Source organism: Rhopilema esculentum, chromosome 10 (genome assembly GCF_057945365.1).
Source record: "Rhopilema esculentum isolate cy_ngs chromosome 10, ASM5794536v1, whole genome shotgun sequence".
Taxonomy (NCBI): domain Eukaryota; kingdom Metazoa; phylum Cnidaria; class Scyphozoa; order Rhizostomeae; family Rhizostomatidae; genus Rhopilema; species Rhopilema esculentum.
Genome location: NC_142824.1, coordinates 2,775,659 through 2,797,940, shown reverse-complemented (window position 1 = coordinate 2,797,940; position 22,282 = coordinate 2,775,659). Strand labels below are relative to the sequence as shown.

Here is a 22,282-nt window from a genome sequence, read left to right as displayed (position 1 = left end):
TGGACTTGCGATTCAAGACTGGGTTGTGATTCCAGATTGAGCTTATGGTTCAAGATTGGATTCAAGGTTCTAGATTGGACTTGTGATTCCACACTGAATTGTGATTTCAAATTGAACTTTTGTTTCCATTCTGAACTTATGGTTCCAGGATGAGCTTTGATTCCAAATTGGACTTGCGATTCAAGACTGGGTTGTGATTCCAGATTGAACTTATGGTTCAAGATTGGATTCAAGGTTCTAGATTGGACTTGTGATTCCACACTGAATTGTGATTTCAGATTGAACTTTTGTTTCCATTCTGAACTTATGGTTCCAGGATGAGCTTTGATTCCAAATTGGACTTGCGATTCAAGACTGGGTTGTGATTCCAGATTGAACTTATGGTTCAAGATTGGATTCAAGGTTCTAGATTGGACTTGTGATTCCACACTGAATTGTGATTTCAGATTGAACTTTTGTTTCCATTCTGAACTTATGGTTCCAGGATGAGCTTTGATTTCTAATTGGACTTGCGATTCAAGACTGGGTTGTGATTCCAGATTGAACTTATGGTTCAAGATTGGATTCAAGGTTCTAGATTGGACTTGTGATTCCACACTGAATTGTGATTTCAGATTGAACTTTTGTTTCCATTCTGAACTTATGGTTCCAGGATGAGCTTTGATTCCAAACAGAAACTGTGACACAAGATTAAACTTGCGTTTCAAGATAAAGCTTATAATTTCAGACTGAACTAGAGCCGTATGGTCTTAAGATTCCCCTCATGTTAAATATGCAATCTGCAATCAATAAAGTGAGACGTGGGGTTGGTATGCTACGGTTCCTATCTGATTACCTGCCAAGAAAGAGTTTAAATTTCTTTATAAACTCTCTGTTAGGCCTTACCTTGACTATGGTGACGTTATTTATCATATCCCGCAGAAAGTGTGTGACTTCAGCCATGAAATCCTCTTACACCGCCAAATGGAAAGAATTGCTCCGGAATATACAAGACATCCTTTTTCACAAACTCGTTTTTCAACTTACGCACTTAGAAATCATGCTGTCGTTGGGCGAATAAATGCAAGAACAGAGTGCTCTCAGTCAAGCTTCTACCAAAATTGTTTACAATCATGGAATTACCTTGCCTCTGAGATCAGAGAATCGCCTACAGTCAGCTTATTTAAAAATAGAATAGCTTCTCTTATCCGCCCTGCCCAGAAGCCTCTTTATGAAATTTATGATCCAAAAAGTGTTGCCATTCTCACTCAGCTACGCGTAGGCCTCAGTAAACTAAATTCACACAAACTCAGTCATAACTTTCGGGATAGTCAATCCTATGTGCCTAGTTAACGACGGAATTGAGGATACTGAACACTTCTTGCTGCATTGCCATGCATATGATGATCAAAGGTGTGATCTCCTTGGCGCGATTAACATTACAACTAAATAGCATTTCAAACCTGTCAAATCATTCCCTTGTGCATAAAATGTTATATGGTGACAAATACCGGTCTTGTGCTTGCGTTTTTCTGATTGGCCTATTTCGATCCACAACTGGGTATATATTTTCCATCGTGTTTTTCGGAACCTATTCTGACGTTTTATGCTCTGAGGAGTGTCAGACGAAAAAGCTTTTAGTATGTCGTATAATGTTTGCTTTTTTCAAAGCCATTTTAATATTGTTCTTGTAAAATGTACTTTTTTAGACTGTTTAAAAAAAAAAGATTTTCCTCTCAAAGTTTATGTTGCCAAATTGTTTAGGTTTTTGTAGTTTATGATACGAATCATCTGCATAGACTAAATTTGAATGAAGTAAACCTCTAGAATAAAAGAATATCGAGACCGAAAAACAACTGCTTCATCTTTTTCGGTTTTCACTGATGTTGACATAATCCGGTGATTCCTGGATATAGCCAGTAAATACGATATTTCTTTAAAAATAAACCCCGATATTTCTAAAATAAACTAATTCGCAACGTATAGTCAATATACATTGTGCTTAACAACATTTAAAGGCCTGAATACACTAATACTATTATTTTCGCAGGTTTATCTGTGATACTATCTTCAATTTACTCTGATACTAAAAACCCCCAATCATCTGAAAAGTTAAAATTAGCTACACTAAAATGCAACACAGCACATTGAATACGCTCGGCTTTAAAGTTTATCTGAGAAGAAAGCACTAACGGTGTAAAAGAGACGGAAGAAATGAGTTAGGGGAATTTCTAATCAATTGAAAAAGGCTCTATGTGGCCATAGATATCGATATGGTGATGAAGTGATCATAATGAGTCGTACTATGAGATAATCTGAACACTACAATGCCAAAGGTCTAAATGCCTCTCAAAAATTTTAGATAAGAATTCTAATTTTGGGTGCTTTTTGTTATTTCTAGCCAATCTCTCTCACTTTTTGGAGCTTTATTAATGGCATGTTCACGGTGAGCATACCTTGATTAGGTATCAGGGTGGCTGAATTTTATTTATTGAATGTTGTGGAGAAATAGACGGCAGTGTCTTCATACATACTGCGTTGCAAAACAGAAAAGGTATTAGAAAATCAGATATTCTTAAAATAGACTTTGTCGGATAGACTACTCGTAGAGTTTATAGTAATAGGGGCACAATGAATGTTTTTTCTACATTAAAATACACCGTCCATGGCATAAATTTGTTAATATAGAGGTTGCTTAACAACAAAACCATAAATTTTCCATAATTTTTCTGAAAATGAGAATATCGATTGACAGAACCCCGATATATAAAATATCACTAAAATTCCCATCTATCACAGAATCAAAAAAGGCTGACGTGGCACAAGGCACAACGGCACAACGACTTCGTATATCAGATGCACAAACTGTAACTGACCACTACATGGGCAGGTAGTTAAATGCAGCACCGTTAAGGAATAAAGCAGCTTAAAGTATAAAATATTGGTATGGACATTTTAGCTATGTTAACAAAAATCTTGTCCTGGGCGGTTAAACGACCATAATATCATGCAATCTGTAATTTTATGTATTATAAACTTTGATCCATCTGTAGAAAGCTTCGAGAACCCTGGATTATAACATCTGGGAAACTGCGAAACTGCAGCTAACAAGCAAATAATAACAGCCTTAAAGGAGCTAGGTGGGAAAATCAAAACTAATAACACTTGATTTCAAGGCAATAGTTTAATCATTCTTCGGTAGATGGGAACTTCAACAGAACTACATAACTATCTATACTTCCAATTTTAAGTTTCTGCTGGTACGACATATATCATTTTCTTACTTTAAGTGCAGGTACTGTGCAACGAAGATTCTAAGAATCTTGAGAAGATTTTCGATTGATGCTTGGTCCAGAACAGCTTCATCATCTGTCATTTTGTGCCATACAGTTGGGAATGGTACACTTATCATGTGCAAAATCGGAACACCTATGAACAAAAGCAAGCTTGACAATTGGTTGGAAGCAGAGCGTTTTTCATTCAATTAAGCAGAAGGGTCAGTGATTAAAAACATTCAAATGATATTACAATGAATATTCAAGAAATGAAAAAAATTTAGATCCGCTGATTAATAGCTTAAGTGGAGCAGATATCATTCGAATCTGAAGTGAGAATTAATTTCATTTTGCTTTTGTCAGGACCTGTTTTTTTGGTTGTCGAATATGTCTGCAGAGCAACGAAGAATTCCGCTTATGAGCTTAGGAACAGTGAACGAAAAGCATGATTGAGCTGTGCCATTTCAAACTTGAAAAGGCATTCAAAATTGCAACAAAAACAGGAGGTGCAACTGTGTTCTGGACATTTCTTTTTCCTTCAATAAATATTTGAAATGGGTCGCGAAAAGTTCTATGATGAGGATAAACAAACAAGTTAGGATCGAGGATAGACATGGACAATTTTTCATTTTTAGAAAGTGCAACTCTTCGGGTATGTTGTTAGGAGGCAGATACCTAAATATCGTATAAGATCTAAAATAGATATGATAAATACGCACCTTTTCTTAAGAATGGTAAATGATCGTCTTCGATGTACAAGGGCATTCTTGGCTTTCCAGGGAAATAAGGATTTTGATAGGGGTATTTCTCAAGCTGGTTGGTTGAAGCAAGTTTTTGCTCTGAAGAATATCAAAAGATGAATTTTAGCTGAGTTTAGATTTGATAATTCTAAGAAAAAAATAGAAAAGACAATAAATATCGATTCATCACACTATCAATATGAAATGAATGTTTTATCAATGATTATTTTTATCAGACAATGGAATAATCAAATAACGAGTCAGTGTAACAAGTGTAATAAAATTATTCGTAAAAGCAAAATGTTTTAGTAAACAAAAATGATGGAAGATTCCATTGGCACAACGACACCCGAGGTTGAGATTACGGAAAAAGGAAAACGTTACTTTGAATTTCAGAGTCGCTTTGGAAAAAACAGTTTTCATCTATCCAACGTTCCCTACCTCGTATTTTTTTTGAATGACCATACTTTTTGCAATACACTTTCCAGTGTTCAGAACTCAAAAGGTGAAGGTAGAGAGAGCCGTGAATTGTAACAGATTAATGACTTAGCTTAGGTTAATGACTCACCAATTACTTGCAACTCTCTGTACCATTTTGAAGTGTCCTCAAACAAATCCAAGAACTGGGGATTCGGAGCACCGATGAGATCCAGTAAAACAAACACATCCTTAAAAAGATGAAGTTAAAAAAGTTTTCAGAATGAATATATGAGATATAATGAAATCGTATAGGGACACCCTGGATTGATGCTAGGGATATCGGTATTTCAGAAAATTGCAAAGAGCATTGGTTGAGCATTGAGAGACAGGAGAGCATTGGTTGGGCCTTCTAAGGATCTGTTACTTGAGTAGAATTATCACAGCTCCAAGCCCATGGGTTGGAACGCGAGGTACAGCCTTTCTATACAAAACTTTGTGATTCCAGTCTTTTGTTTGTATGAATGTGTTAGTAGGAATGTTCACATAAACGCTATACTGGCTTGGAAGTGCGATGAAATTCTCAAATATGCGCCAAGTTCACATTCGATAACAAAAAAATGACGTCCCGCTGGAGGATGAGATGAAATTTGCATGCAGAAATGTGTAGACTTCATTTCGCCTGTTACCTTATCGGCTGAAAGATTGGATACGTATGCTCATACGAACAGGCAAAAAGTCAGAATATCAAAACAATATCAAAATAAGATCTCTTATCCAAGCAAATCATAAATGCAAAACAGTTAATGCACAAAGATTTCAGCTTCTTACATTAAAATTATTGGCCAAAACGATGTGTAAGAAAGAAGTTTATTTTTATTATTTTATTATAAGTCCAAATGCGTTTGAAAACACAATCCCTAAAATAGTTATAGTCTCTTTGTCAGCAACCCCTTTTTCAAATTACCCCTCTTAAGCACCTCCACTATTTAGTTCAAAATCAATTTGAAGCATTTAATCAATTCTTAGAATCCATCTGCAAATATATTTGCGATTGTTTCCATAGAAACACATATTCATACTCAAAATCAGCGCAGGGTGATAAGAGAGTAAGCTTCAAATTAAACTTACGATTGAATCAAGCATTGAGTGATTAGATCTGTATTTTTCGTTATGGTGTGGTTTCCGAGCAAGCACATCTGCAAGATGCCTAGCTCCGTATATAGAATCTTGATCCGTCCATTCAACGAACGCTTCTTCACCGTCAAGGAAAAACAGCTGTAGAGTTACATTGCTCCCCTGTAAAACAATAAAACAAGCTTTTGGTAAACCAAACTCCAATTCAATGTTTTGGTGGATTGTTTGTTACAAAACCAGTCTTTAGTGTCCCTAGCTAGTTGCTAAGACCTCCGCCAATAAGACCTTTTCTGAAAAACTCTCAGTTGTATGGCAAAATTCAAACAATGTTTCAATCTACCATTTTTCAAACTTTATTAAACTTTATTAAACAATATTTGACTCTTACCAATCACTGTTGAAAGTGTATGTTACCTTGAAACGACCCAGCTTCCTTGAAATCTAGCTACGCCAATTCCTGATGCTACTTACAATCAGCAACTTTAAAACATTCAGCCATTCCTATATAATGTTCTCTACAAAAAGTCTTAGTTGATAGGCAAATCATCGTTCTGGTATATAAAAGATGAAGCAGACTTGCAAGATACCTCCATGATGATATCAAATTTTCATCAAAAACTGAGTTTAAGCTTCATTTCATGGGAGAGAATGTGCTTAAATAAATCTTAGCGTGATTTTTATTTTTCTGTTTTTAGCTTGTAAATATTCATGCAAAAACTAAAATAAATATACTGAAATATATATATGTATATATTCCATGTGTAAAGAATCATCAGGTAGCTCAGAGTTAGGTCACAAAAGTCTGTTTATTTTAGTCTATCTAATCGCTCCGATTAGCTGAGCACTCTAGACAGCAATATGATAATTACTATAACAGAAAAAGATAATTCGATTACAAGTGGTAGCTCTCCCTTTACTGACAGATGGGGATGTTGCTAAATTTTGATCAAAACTCCCAATTTTAGACGAAACCGCGAATCTTGGGTCATTCGCAGCGTGAGAACTAAAACATTTGAGAACTTGAATATACTTTTCCAACAACAGTGTGAACCAGCTGACAGATTTGGCGGAAGATTTGGTAAAGTGCATCCTGAAATCCGATTATTGCGTGGGGGTAGGAAATACTTTTGGCTTAGGAACTAGAAAAACGACAAGGATGTGCTGTAATTGGCAGGCTACACGCCTTGGAAGGAAATCAAACACAACATACATGCATGCTTATGTCCCACGGAATAATCAAAATCTACCGTTGTGAGAGTTTTGTTTGATTTAGGAAGTTATGTTTAAAATGATAGCAGAAAATCATCATTGAAGCATCAGGAATGTGTTATTTTCTTGTGATTTCACCTTAAAGGCACTTTGTCCTGTCAGAGAACCGTTCAGAGTAAACAATAGGCATTGAGAATAAGTCCTACGTTGCCGATCGGATACGTAACAATAGGTCTATTGCATAGTCGAATCAATGAAAATATAAATGTCGTATGGACATAGTCCCTTTAAGCAAGTCAAATAGCAAAGTGTTTTGTCTTATTTCTCTTGAATGCCAAGAGCGAGCTCGCTTCATGAAAAAACTCAAAGGAAGACGGTCTCATGATAAGCTAACAATAAGTGCATTAGGCGTTTTTTTATTTGAAGTTTCAAGCAAGAAATTTGTCAAGCAAGAATAATCAAAATTCAAGCAAATAATAATTTTTATCAGGGAAAGTCTCTTCTAAATCGGTATAAGCGCCATGTAGGTTAAGCTAGCTGGGTTCTTGATCAATCTGAACGTGAAATCGCAAAAAACCTGGATATTTCATATAGAATAGCGAGATGAGACTTCTTGATTAGACAAAGGAAAGCCATTCGTTCATTCATTCATTCCTCTAAAGACATTTCACATAGCAGATGATATTTCACAACAATCGCTTCGCGCTGTATCGAATCAAACCCATCTTGACGAATCTTGACGTAACGAAATAATCGACGGGAAATCACAATAAACAGAAGACACCCAGTGGTCTTTTCACTTGAGAAAAATCACAAAACACAAGAACAGATGCATCTCGAACTTAGAAAAGGTTGAACAAAACAGCACTGTAATGATGAAGGAAAATATTACACAAGACTAAAACAAGCAAAACAAGATTAACGATTTAGTTTTAAGCCAAATTTCTGTGAAAATGTTCGAGACAGGTGCAAAAAACTAAACTTCAAAATTTATTCTCCAGATTTTCTTCTTTGAAAAATGTGAATGGATTCTTCTTAAGTCTGCACACAATGGAAAAATGCAGCATTTTTATGCTGTCGTGTCAAGAAATGTCTTTAGGAGAGTTTTAATCCATTGTTCGCTTCAGGAAAAACAGACTAAGCAAGTGGAGAAATCAATCTACCTTGCACCATTCCCTTAAACATAGCGTAATTCCAATCCAAATCTGAGCAGCAGCTTCTAAAACAACATTCATGGCAATGTTGACCTAAAGCTTGAGCTAAAAGTTTCTTGATACAATCGATTCCGGTCATAAAGACTCTGATTCTAGTTATCTTCCTACTCACAGACACTTAAAACAGGCTCCTAAAGCGCCATAAACACGTGATTTATACTGTCTTATACATTCATTAAGATATCAAGAGAGCTCTCGGCTCGATCCAATCCCCCTTTATGCGAACAAGCATTTCTATGACATCAACAAAAACAAGATGGCTGAATAATTAACAAAGTTAAATTTGAATAGAAGATAAAATTTAACTGTACGTAGAGATTCGAATATAGGAAATTTAGCACTCACTGTGGATCTCTTCTTGAGTTTTTGGTGCAATGTGTTTGCTATATCCAGCATCATTGCACAAGGAACAGCAGAATCTGTAGCACCTTTGAAGTATTTGCCATTGACAGGTTCCATTAGTTTGGAATCGTAGTGACATGCCAAAACCAAGCGCCTATCTGCATTGGGGTCCAGGGTTGCTATGACGTTTGTGAATTTGCGTTCTCCTAAAGGTGTTTGACTTTCAAATTCATCCACCTTAACATCCCAGTCTAGATCTTTCATTGTCTTTATAATAAACTGCAAAGGAAAGTTGTAACTTAAAGACAGGCTTACATGAGCAACACGTTTATGTAAACGATGGTTTGCAGTGAAAGGTTTAAGCAATTTTAGCACTTGTAATGACATTACAAGCCGATATCTGATTGGCATACTGAATCATAAATAAAGAAAATAACAGTTAAAAATAGGCATAGAAATAACAGTCAAAGAAGAAATTACTTGGCAGAATTTTGAGGTCGGGACTGGGTAAGGAAACGAAAATTCTGCCTATGTTCAAACATGCAAAACTAAAGTCCTTGTCGTGTAAAATTGTATACATTTTCTGCTAAAAACAAGTCCACAAAACACTTCCAGGTGAAGATTTCACTTCTATAAAAATTATTGGTGGAGTGGATTGTATTTTAGAAAATATCTACTTTAAACCGTCGCAATTAAATATATCGAAAGCATTGTCAACATACAACATGGCAACCGAGTCCGTACAAAATATTCGACTTACACCCGAATCAGGGCTGCAAAACTTTGTAAGAAATTGTGATGCATAATTTTTCAAGCAATGGCATTAACAAGTATATAGCGGTCTTAATACAACGATAGCACGCATATTACTTGAAATAAAGGGCGGTTGTTTGGATGTTGTAGTTCTCTGCAAGCAACATCACGTTCCGACTTCCGACTGAATTCGGAAATTTAACGAATAAACAAAATATTCACAAGTAGCTATGGTGATGCTTTGTTACTAAAAATATCCCCCCTTTCCCTTAGGCTTATGGAATTTATTATTAAGAAATTTACAAATCACGTGGCTGGAGGCATGCAGCCTCCGGGCGTGCGGCTAGACCACCGCAAAGCACGATGGATGGATGAGAATTGAAAATGGTGCAACGGATTTGACTATCTCATTCGAAAATAAGTTTTACAAAAAAAATGTTTGAAAGTGCACCGCAGTAACGAAAATAACTTCTGCGTGTTTTGGATACAGTTCAATTCTTAACAAACCTCCCATGATGATTTTCAGTCATTCCAAGTTCATGTTTTGATCTCAGTTATAAAATGTTTATAACACATCTTTGAAAAAATGAAATCTTCTGAACATAATGTTTTCGCATAGAAAACTTTCAAAACAACATTAATGTATACTCTGAATTCTAAAAAAGAGGTCACCCAAGAATGCTTCAACTGAATGAAAAATGTATGTTTGATCATTGACTTCTGTAAAGTGTCGATCTTGAAATTTAAAAGGGCAGACGTGCACAGACTAGGAGTGCTAAATTTCGGCCCTTTGTTTCACCCTTTATTTGACTATGACATGTTAACCCGTCCTTGTAGCCCTGTGTCTTAAATGAGCAAAGTACTTGCCACGACCTAAGTACGCACAAAGCGACAATTCTTTATAAAAATTCAAAACATTCACAGGCAAACTGCTCCCAGATGATCGACAACTACAAAATGACTGAGAAAAACAGCATCACTGTGAGGCAACTGGCTTCTTTAAATTAAAAACACACAGTAGTGAGATGGCCAGTCACTTTGTAATTTAAAGAAGAATAAAACAATCTTGAAGTTGAGATACAGCCCAGCAAAAAGCTACTTGATGAAAGCAGAGAATTGTTTTTAGTGCAGCAATCATTGTCTGACATATACTCCTGTCTAAAAACTTTAATCCAGAGAGCGGGGTCAAGGCAACTGTAGCTAGAATTGACAATAGCAGGGCCGGCGAAACCGGGGGGCAGGGGGGGCATGTCCAACCCCACTTCTCTGCAGACCAAAAAAATTATAGGCAAAAGTGGAAAGAAATGTAGTATATCATTCTGTAAGTAATTATACCTAGTATTCCCTCAAATATGCCCTTAACTTTAGCTTGTTTGCTTTGTCTTACCATAAAAAACATATGTAAAATTGAATATTGGAATCTGATCGAGGAAATCGGTCATGTCCAAGTTGTACAACGAGTCACAACAGCCTGGCTAAGGATTGAGAAACCAGATCCAGAGTAACTTCGTGCTAGCACAAATTGACGAAGTTTCGTTTCTTTTATGGCCAAAGCTTGACTCACAAGGTCTATTTGTTAACGAAAAATTTCTCAGAAACATACAAAGCACTTTACTGCAGAACAATTTAAGATCAGATGTTGTCAAATAACATCCCAACTGTACAAAAATGTTTAATCTTTTACTTTTAGGTGAAAGTTCTTCTGTTGATATTTCATTATCAATGTTCTTCATTAAACCGTGTTTCATTTATTTTTCTCCTCCATCTTATTTTGGGTACTCTAATACCTAAAAAAGAGTTATATATAAGGCTATATTATAAAGGCTATTCTAAAACTTTGCAAGACCTTTCCTATTTCAAGTCAACATTCTAACAGACGAGACTATGGGACATAGTTAAAATTCATTTTCGATACAGTCTTTGGCCATCCTTAAGATACAATAATTCTAAACTGTTTCTTGCCGCCAACCATGGTGGTGGCCATTCCTAAGCCCTATCAAGACTTTGACATTTTGGCCCCTCCACTTTCAGTTACATTTCGCTGGCCCTGAATAGACCTTTGTGCTTCATACAGACACGTTAGGGTTCTTGACTGAGCTTCTCGTTTTGGCCATCGACTAAGTAGACTCATGTTCCAAAATTTGACGAGAAAAGATTTTGCAACACACTGCAAGAATGCTTTCACCGGCTGAGTATGAAACGTTACAAACAAAAATTAATTTCCAAGTTTAGATAGAAAATACTGTAACTTGAGAGAAGGAGAAGCCTTTTAGCTTCGCAAAAGGGATGTGGAGCTCTTCTTGCTTCGAATCGGTTTTCTGTGCAAAACAACAACCCGAATAAGAAACCAGGCCAGACCCTTCCATGTCCATCAGAACGCTGTCTTAAAAACAGCACGGCTAGACTGCATTCGATGCCAATGGTTTAAAATATTACTTCTTTGAGATTCAGCTATGCACAATGAATCGCAAGCTATCTGAATTTTGCCATATCTTGGTTAAGCAATCACCTCCTACACTTTTATCCCTCTTGAAAATTCCATCGCTCTCATTAGTCTTTGATTTCAAATAATTTTCTTCAAATAATCTTTGATTCTTAGTCACAAACTGCCGGCTGAATCTGAATAATCTTACAGGACAGTGGCCAATTGTCCAATCCAAAGCTTCGAATTTCTACTAGTCCTTCAAAGCAATGACGTGTGTCGATGCAAAGCTGATAAATACAGGCAACAGAGACTTTTACATGCCTGTTCCGTTAACCTTTTAAGCAGGCTATATGATGGAGGAAACCATATATGATCGTGAAAGAAATGGAAAGCAAAAGTAGATAGGCTTTGGAGACTTTTGGAATATTTTGTGGAGGGATCAAAGCTTTTCCCGTACATTATTGAAAATGATATTCGATTGACTTTGCTTTGAATTATAGATAGGAATCAAAACGGCTTTCAATAAAGTAGGGAAAAGAGATCTTAGGAGCAAATCATGTTCCAAACATTATATTGTAGGCCTAACGACAGTATCAAGACAGGAAAAGACGATATGATAAGACTTTCCCCAAGCGTGGTTGCTTTTTGCCAGTTACAATGAGACTTGGTGCTTCAAATGATTTTTAGTTGTGCATTTGACATCTTTCTAATGAGCACAACTTTGCTGCCTTCTCAAACAGCAGAGACAGGTCAAAAAACAAAAAGGAAGAAAAAATGGCCGAGAGAAGGCTGGCGAAAGCAGATGAAATATAAGTAAAAAACCTTAGCAGAATCAAAACACTTGACCTGACTATCAGTATAATTGACTGCCTTCCTACGTCATCGAGGATCTTTGCTCAGCATCCTTTCATTTTGTGAGCATAAAAAGTTGTCTGGGTGAGAAAGATGACGATTGGGTGAAAATGTCGAACAGCGGCAGATGTTTTGAAACTTGAAATAATTGGCGTGTGAGCAGGCAAAGTGTGCAAACACACAGCAATGGCGTTCTTTGAACAGGATGTTGATAACAAATCACTCAACATTGAATGCATTAATATTTTATGATAGCAAGCAATGAAAATTTAAAATTTTATGTCTTGACAATAACATGAGTGTTATGGGATTAAATCAACAAGTTTTATTCCTCAAACATTTGTGCAACCCCATTATGTTATTGCATTCAGAAGAAAAACTCAATAAAATGAAATAATTTAATTATGACTGACTGAGTGAACTGGCAGAGAGGTTGTAAGAGAGTGGAAAATGAAAAAACATAAAAGAACTTGCCAACGTTGAAGATGTGAATGTTTCATGCGAGGTTGAGGTAAAAAGCAAAATAAAATAGAGGCTGATGAACTCTTGTACATATCATGTTCTGTCATGTTTGCCTGATAAATATCCCAACCAAATCAAAATATCAGCAGTACTTTGTAATGTCAAAATTTGTGTGTTTTTAGTTATTTTTCACGATATTAACTCACTATCAATTTTGATAAAAATATTTCTATTAACATACAATATAAAGGTCACAATTTCTTAATATTTTCTACAATTTTAAGACAGACATAGCTCCTGCATATCCTCACTGAAAGTATGAACAGTATTTAAACAATTTGTGAATCTTGAAAATATTATCTCTTCACCATGCTTCGGGTTGAGTAAAAATTCACCAAAAATGAGAATTTCTTCCATTACAGGTACACTGCCTAGGGTCATGTGAATTGTGAATAAAAAAATATCTTGAAGATATAAGAATAATGTTTTCAGATCACATTGATGCTGAACAAAGGGTTGAGACACCAGGAAGTGCTACTTTTAACTGATACCAAGAAGATTTATTAGTAATATTTAGTAGTAAGGAATAACTCTTATTCCTTACTAACAAACTAAGCTTGGGAATAACACTCAATTTGTTATTTTTTTTATTTCAATGCTAAAAGCTTTTTTTGAGTTTCTTAAATATCAAAAGCTAAAGAGCTACTTTTTAGAGAGTAAAAATGTAACACAAGAAAACATGAAATAGAATATAACAAAGAAAAATAACAAAGAAAGTCCTATAACTGAAGCACTACAGATGACCACTGTCTTTCCAATATTGAACTAACAGAGCATTGTGTAGAAATGATTGAGCCTAGTCCAACACCAAAATCCCCTATATGTCACCAGTTAGAAGCAAAGATAGAGCATAAACTGATGAAAATTAGTTAAACATTAAAACAAAATAGTACTGAGAAACCTTCTGTTTTGCATACGTGTGATTTATTGAAATTCTTTCTAATTTTCATCATCAACATTTGTAGCTAGTGACTTGTCTTTCAAAAACCTCTATGCAATGAGACTATCAGCCACCCCTTGTTATCTTTGATCAGTTGTTTTCAACACTCTTTGTAGATTAAAAAAAGACTTACCTGTTTTACTTCTCTATGACCAACAGTGCCAGGAACACGGACACGCAAAATCTTCTTTAGGTAATTGTTATAAAACCTCTGATAATCATTCAGATCAACCAATCTCTTAATTCCTCTTTTACTTAGCTCCAGGAGCTTATGGTATTTCTGGAGAAGAAAAGAAGCTAATTGCATTCAAATGCAACAGATTAAATTTATCATAAAAAATACTTTATAATATTGAATATATAGTAAATTTCTATTGAGATTTATAAGCTCCAAGCTAAAGTTTTATAAGCTAAGACCTTTGCAGACAGTTCAAAGGTTCATACATAAAAAGTAAAAAAATTACGGTAAACAAAATTGCATATTGCAATATAAAAGATCATCACATTTAAAATACCAGATCATTACTGATCATTATTTGAAATACCTAAATCTAATATTTATTATCAACATCATGTTTGAATCAAAACCTTGCTGCTGCTCTTAGAAACAGAAGCATCTTTTATAAGTTTTATAGAAAATTCCATTTTGAATCTACCTAAATGAAAGTCATAACCAGTGCCTATTTGAGCTAAAAATTACTTATATGAATAAACATTACTGAAAACAAGAACTGAATTAGAGGTATTTGCAAAATTCAGCAGAATAGCTTAGCAACATTTCAAAGTTAGGAAAATTCATAAATAACTTCTTTTATGAGCATGGTTTTGCAGTTGTCTATAATTCAAAAAAAGTTATGTTAGAAAAAAATGTTTGTCATTCATCATTTTCATCTAGATTTATCATTTAAGAAATTCAGATTCACATTTCATGGCTTGGAATATTAATGTTGCAAATGCCTTGTCTGATAGAATATAAATTTTTGATTGATTGGAATGAATTTTGATCCTTCAAGTTCTCAACTGCTAATCTAAGCATGGTAAATCTTTTTTGATGCTAAGCAGTATCATTATATACATTTGCTTTCAAACCCTGTTTGCTGTTCAATAAGCTTTATCTAGAGAACCTATCATTGATGCTCATATAAAAAGACAAGAAAACTCTCTAAAGAAGGCCAAATGATTGATTCTTGAAGATTCAAGCCATTGAAAGATTAAAGTTCAATTAACTTCAAGTATATAGAATATAGCAGTTTTGTTTTTTGAAAACAGAAGAAGGTTATTTCAACCAAACATTAATATACAGGGATAGACTATAGATGACAGATGGATAGAAAAATTTAAAATCACAGAGTTACTTCAATTACATTAAAGAATTATTCATATCTAACAAAATTCTTAGGTATTCAATCTCAGGTGTAACCAAGAACTGGTTGGAAAACATGAATTTAATTTCATAGGGTGTAAATGCAGATGATTTAAGCTGCCAAACTGGATCCCTGAATTTTCATGCAAAAAGTGTCTTGAGATAGCAACATAGTAGCAGTGAAAAAATCTCTATTGAGACCTTTTAAATGAGAAATAACAAACAATAAACCTGATGAATAACAAAAATGTTCCTTTTAAAAATTATAAAGAAAAATTGTAAATTAACTTATTCTGAGTTTTTAAGAGAGTTCACAAAACGCAAAAAATTGGGAAAATGTCAGAGAATGAATGACATTTTTCACGATCAGGAAACATGTTTTAAGAAATTTGAAAAGTTAAGATCAAAGAAAAACATTTAAATCGCCCACTTTTCGCTGATTAAACTTGTTTCATGACAAAAACTCTCAGAGGTCTCTTTATCATCAAAACCATTTCTTATCTCCAAGGGCAGGTTATGAAAAAACCCATTCATTAGCAATCTGAAACTTCACTCAAAAGAAGACCTTCTTTTTTCAATGAGGAGAATTTTCACGAGAAACTTCGTTTCGAAGAGTTTCTTTGATAAAAGAGAACGAAACCTAAGCGGATGTATCCTCACAGACTGAATAGGAACACGATGTCATACCTTCCTTGAAACGGAATTTAAGCACACTTGACCTTTTTAACAGGTATTGCCAACAACACTAAACAACTGAGCTGTTAAAAACGTCCAAGAAATCAAAAAGGAAAATAAAACCATTACTTTCTCAGTGACTAAAAATCGTCTAAGATTATAAATAATTTTACACATACCCTCTTTAAAGAAAGTAATTCTCCATTTTCCGACTCCGTTTGACTTTTCTTGGCCTTCCGCGAAAACGAGCACTCGTGTTCTTTTATCGAGTTTGCGGCAATGAATATCAAAATGAAAAACTGTCCTTTAAAAAAGTTCATATTGGAAAATGCGACCGTCCTGATCCTTTTGAATATTCAGTGTGTTTCCAAGCGAGCCACGAGAGCATCTGCGAAAGAGAGAACTCTTTTAACTATTTATAGCCCAGAATTAGTGGCCTTTGGGCCTAATACACCTGCGGACCGGTCTGGTTTAGCGGACAATCAGAGTATCATCCGCTTATCCAGTGCGCCATTGATCACGCGAGACAATACAATTTCCTTGCAGTTCTTCTCAAACAGAAAAAATCCTTTGAATCAAGTTGAGAATGCTTCGCTTTTCTCCTGGTGCAGGTGTTCTGTTCCCTTCAGTCGGTGCTCTATGTCCTCAACCCAAGCAGCAACAACAAAACAAGCAAGACACAGAAAATTATTTGAGCAAACCCAGTTTATAACGAGGCCAACAAGATGAGGGTAACAGGGTAACCATCCCTGGTGTATGTCAAACTGAAGCCCCTCTCATTAGTAGCTCACTATGTTGCAATGGTTAATTTTTTAATAGACATCAAACTGCTAGCGATCTTGTGCATCAACTTTGATTCAAAGAATTCCTACTAGTCTAGGATTCATTGAAAAATATTATTCTATTTTTTCAAAATATAATTGACTTTTAGCTATCATTACCTTTGACAACGATTTTTTTAATTCTCAAACTAATGGTCTATGCCCAGAACTCCAGGTAAATCATAATAGAATGAAATTATTTGGGTAAACTCCGCAATTTATCATGTACATGTTACATTTAGTTTTAGCACTTGGGAGCCAGTCTGCATTCATTCAAGTGCATGTACAAGATCTTCCCCGCACCACCATATCAGTCTCTAACAGTGGCAGCGCCAGCCAATACTAGGCCCTTGAGTGGGAGGGGGGAACAAAGTAGGAAAATTAGGCAATGCCCTTTTTACACCCAGAAAACGCTCTTTAACCAACAAGGAACGCCAATTTTACCTGAATGGAACGCCCATGATTACCTTCTGGCTGCGTAAAGTCAGTTTCAAAATCGTGGGATTGCATCACAAAAAGTACGTTGCCAAAATATTATCCCTCCCCCAACATTTTTTCATCGTATTCAGACGAAATACAAAATTGATCCTGCCGAGAACTTGGGGGTGGGGGATAGGGCCCAGTTAGTCCACCAATGGCATTGGTATTGGCTTCCGCCCGGACCAACGCCACTTGAAATCTTCTCGTCTCAGCCCTTTTAAATCATTGATTAAGTGTTTAAAATGTCTCAAAAGCATTACTAAAAAGTCTGTAGATAGAAAAAACCTTTGTCAACCTACCAGTATGGATGGTGTTAAGAATTTTTCCTTGCGGGTGTAGCCCCAGACCCTCCTGCTCCAATAAGAATTTTCCTTGAACGCCACAAACGTGTCAGAATTTACTGTATAACGGACTTCCCCGCGCTGAAATCAAGGAATGAATACTGGCTTGAGAAATGGACACCTGGTTTATCGAGTCCCTTGCCTACAAAAGAGGTTAAGGAAATCAAAGCTTCGGACAACATAGCTGATTTCTCGCTTTGGACCTCTACCATTTTAATATAAGTACGCTATATTGCAGTGTTTGGCAGCCTCTGTATAAATTTTTCATGTAATCTTATACGAGAACATGCAAATAAAGCTGTGAAATGATCAAAATCTTAAACCTCTATGTCAAATTTGGAATAATTTAACGTCGGTCCTCAACTTTCATAAAGAATTTTCTCTCTGTGGCAGATCTAGCGCTGTTCTCATTCTTAAATTATTGATTTCGAACGAACAATCGCGCTGGTGAACATACCTCCGCCAAAATGGCTTTTCTGGAAGCTAATACCAGGCTTTCTTGGCGTGCTGCGTTGCCAAATTCAACCAGAAAGGAGATTTTTGTTAATGCACAGTGGTACAGCTGTTAATTGAGCAACTCTAGTTACAGGCTCATTCTTGAACACTTTATTCCAAATTAACAGGTAAATTTCTGTCTTCGTGAATATAAAAACATTTTACTTGACCAATTGAGAATTTCAGTTCTATCGAATTCAAATTGCTCTTAATTTCCCCCTGATTTCCATTCAGTTTTGCCAATAAAAAACTAACTGACAATTGGAAGAATTCTTGGGTGCTTGCAAACCTTAACTAAAACAAGGCCTTCACATAAAACGATTGCTAATCGCAAAAAGCGTCTAGACACTCTACGAATGCCTCATTCTAAGATGAATCGATTATTTTGACTTGTGTTTCGTACAGAAACAGTTGTGTCACAAGGAGTTTTGTGTGTAGCTTGCTGAATAATGGTTGAATGAAATACACATCCATAATAATGGTTGAATTAAATACCCATCTCTTTCGACTCCTTTATAATTACACACAGTATAACGTCTGCTTAGTGTGAATGACTCCTTTCAATGCCTTCACTCTTGATTTTGTTATATGCAGTCCGAAGCAATATGTAAATAATTCCATTTATCGTTTGGAGCAGCTAATATTATACTTATGGAGCATTTTGTGAAAGCAATACGGAATATGCTTCATTTTCAGAAACTCACAAAATTCTGAAATAATAACTTGATGCCCAAATTGTGGAAAGTTCGAACCAGTGAATCAGCATCTTTGAGTAAACACAAATTAACTGTTGCTGAAGATGCATAAGGACCTAGAAGAGACAAAACAACCCCTTTGTACCCGTTTCAGTACTCACAAAATACTTGATAACCAAGACATCTACAATTTATGAGTCTGAAATATTAGTCTTATCAATCTTGCGGCTTTGGCTTATCTCTTTAAAATCTTCTTTCTACTTACAAGCCATGCTCTATAAACAGGACGCTGATGAATATAGAAAGGAGGACAGTACACCCACGCGAAGATGCAAATCTTATCATGTGGTGTGAATCTCTTATTAACGATCATATGCTATGAAAAGACAGTTATATCTATGTTCATAAATAAAGCACAAAACTGTATTCCACTGCCAAGAAGTAAACTCGGGAATAACATAGCCTGTAGTTATTTCAGCGCTAATTAACCTGGTGATTTCACAAATGTTCAAAAGTTATATTTTACATATCTGGCGAAAGATCGGGGGATTTTCTTCGATTGCAACCTCCGAGTGAGGCCTTCATCCATCAAAAGCTTATTGAAGAGGGAGTCTTTGCGAATTTTTACCGAATGTGTCAGTCCTGACGTGTTAAACACTCGAATAATTATAATGTGCCAGTTTACTGTATAATGTGCGATTTTTTCGTGGTAATTTGTATTTTATTGCATTTACTTTTGATTATGACTGAGAGTAAAATCAAATCTGAAGTGAAAACTAAAAAATTGAACAATTAAATTACCTCGAGAGATGAGGAAAAAATGATTAAATGTCGAGTTTATTTAATCATTCAAATTTTTCGTTTTCATTCCAGATTTGATTTTGTTTACATTTATAATAAATAGCAAATATAATAAAACACCAATATTAACTATTACGAAGAAGATACTCAATATTGAAACAGTTTGAATTCAAGTACAGTGACGAATTACAATCAGCAAAAGGCAAATTTAAATTGGTTCAGGTTATAAATGCAGAACAGTTTTGAGAGGAAGTACTCTTTTGAAAGAAAAACTGATGAGAGAAGAGCCAAATTTTTTTATATTTTAAATGATCATATTCAGTTAAATGTTTTTAAACAATAAAATAAGGATATCTTACTAAGATTTGATTGCTTTGGTCGGATAGTTAAGAAAATCTACACTCGAAACGATAATTTAATGAAAACATGGAACATGTCAGGCATTTTACATAAGTTACATATAAATCAGTAAGTTTCGATCTTCTGATTGAAAATGGCTGAGCACTTAAACGCTTGAGCACTGAATCATGAAAGTATGAAAGCAGGATGTTTTATTTCAATACAGAATCGTTAACAAATGCTAAATGTTTGAGAAAAGGTCTAATAAAAAAAGTTCAGATAGTATAGAAAGTTATTATTATTGGTTAAAAATCTAATAGTCTAAAAAAAGGAGGAGGTGAAGATAGTTACTAGAAATTATTTATTCGGTATTGCTGGAAAGGCAAAGTAGTTTTTTGTACGGTTGTGATACCATCAATCTTATAAGAGCGCTACAGTGTTACTATTTCAACTCTTTTTGCATGATGACGTTCAGAGAAAAAAGAAACTAGCAATTTTGCAGCTGACATATGATAAATCGCTTGTTTTGCTTAAGTTTTTGAGATTATCAATTTGTTGAAGCATCTTAGTTGATTGGTAATAATCCTATTCAGATTTAGGATACTGTTAGATTTTCAATCGTTATTTGTGCCATTTCTATACAGCAGCAAAAGCAGTGGTCCTGTAGCAGAGCCTTGCGGCATTCCAGATGGACCAAAGTTGAATTGTTGCCACTGATATCACGAAAAGAAGCAACAAATTAATCAAAAGCCTGTAGTAAGATCTAAATAATGAATCTTTTCAAGAAGAAAGTTATAGAAGTATATGACTTGTACGACCTTGTACGAGTCGCTTGTTTATGGAATCCGTCAACGCTGGGTGGTGAGAAAGGTAGAATTGGAGGATAGATAACATCCATCAAAAATACTGTAGAAGAAGAAAGCTGTAATTTGCCTCATGTATGATAAAAGAGAAATGGGATGTTCCGTAAACAAGTATCAAAGCTATTGGTCCGTTATTTGTTACGCATCTGTTCAAGGACCATAGAATTCAGAGAAAATTAGTCAACACCAAAACCACAAATTCTCCGTTTGTCAACTGCCGGTAGAGTTAATCACACTGCCCATCAACAACTAGAAACGTTTTCAGTCACAGCTGAAGTCTGTAAAACGTCCTGTAGGAAACGAGAAATTATAACTTTTGGCCAAATAAGCCAAAATCTCACCTCTCTGTCCTAAACCAATTTGCGATAACAAAAACAACAACAGCGGCATTGCTTGAAGGAGAAGAAGAGGGCGCCATTGAAAATTCGCAAAATTCTGGAGTAGTATACAAGACTGCTGGCAGGCATTGAAATTGTTTAGGCTTTGAACTAGTAGCCCTACAAAAGTCTACACACATAATATGATTTTCAAAGCGCCGTTTGAACGATCCAAAATTACATCCTATATTCAACCAACAACAGCATGCTTGATCACCTAACGTGTATCTTGTATGTCGCAATATTTAGTGATAAAGTGTTCTTGGCTTTCCTTCTTTGTCGTTATTCTGGAACGGAATGGAATTTCATCGTGTTACAAGTTTGGGCAGAATACATTAATCCTCAAAAATTCGTCCAAAATTTTTACCGTCCGAAAACTTTACTGCCAAAAAACTGTGTAGAAACATTGAGAAGTGTACTTCTCTAAAATTATGATATGATTTATTGACAAGGAACTGTTACTGCTGTAGGCAAGAAAATCGGATTTGATTTTGTTTTCAAAACTCAACTGACAGTTCTTTAAGCTGGAAAACAAAGTTCAGTTGAAAATTATGCTCGGCTAGCTGAAGAAACAAGCAATACGAAGCGGCAAAAATCCACCACATTGTCCACGCTTATTTTTTACAGACAACTTTTACAGGAAACTATTGAAGCCCTTCCTAAATAATGACAAACTCTTCTAGAAGTTTGAAGAGGACATAACTATAATTGAAGAAACTGCTGCATTCCTGATCAAATTTCAATTTTGATGCAGAATTTTAGGGCTTCCGAACAAATAACCCTGTTTTCATAAATCATAATTCGTTAGCGATGTTTATGATAGTCTACGATCTGATAAAGCACACTTTTAGCAAATATTTGTATTTCCTTCTCAAAAAGCTGCAAATAACGCACTTTGTAAGGGAATTAACTCCGTAAACATAAGTACTTCATGTATACCTAATTTTTGATGATTTTATTTACTTTAAAATCGGAATTGAGAGAAAATTTGCATGAAAGGATGCTTTTACTAGTAGAGTTTGCTGCTAATCGATCAATGTCAGGGTGAAAGAAACTTGTCGCTTGGACAACTACGGAGCTATCGTTACGATTGAAGCTAGGTTAGGCCAAATAATTCATTATTGTCCAAAGCTACGTGGGATATAATGTATCTTTGGGATTTCGCAATGATCCAAGAGAGTTTTGCTTTCGCTCAAAGGTTTCAACCATGTAATTATGAGAGTGCAT

At 35.3% G+C, this 22,282-nt stretch overlaps 1 protein-coding gene across 1 annotated transcript; it reads right to left on the bottom strand.

Moving 5' to 3' along the window:
• Positions 1-1,843: 1,843 nt before the first annotated feature.
• LOC135688583 (glutaminyl-peptide cyclotransferase) lies at positions 1,844-16,511 on the bottom strand. Its single transcript, XM_065205502.2, has 7 exons — positions 16,023-16,511; positions 13,939-14,085; positions 8,317-8,592; positions 5,543-5,710; positions 4,563-4,662; positions 3,974-4,093; positions 1,844-3,408 (listed from the first exon to the last, which is right to left on the bottom strand). Exons 1-7 carry the CDS (start codon positions 16,161-16,163, stop codon positions 3,260-3,262), a joined length of 1,101 nt encoding a protein of 366 aa, XP_065061574.2. The 5' UTR covers positions 16,164-16,511; the 3' UTR covers positions 1,844-3,259.
• Positions 16,512-22,282: the final 5,771 nt, after the last annotated feature.

Excerpts from the sequence above, each read along its gene's own strand:
- LOC135688583 (XM_065205502.2), bottom strand. The coding sequence starts at position 16,163 with ATGAACTTTTTTAAAGGACAGTTTTTCATTTTGATATTCATTGCCGCA. Across the intron at positions 14,086-16,022 it reads AATTACTTTCTTTAAAGAGG|AAATACCATAAGCTCCTGGA; the intron begins GTATGTGTAAAA and ends TTTCTTCTCCAG. Across the intron at positions 4,094-4,562 it reads CAGAGAGTTGCAAGTAATTG|AGCAAAAACTTGCTTCAACC; the intron begins GTGAGTCATTAA and ends GATATTCTTCAG.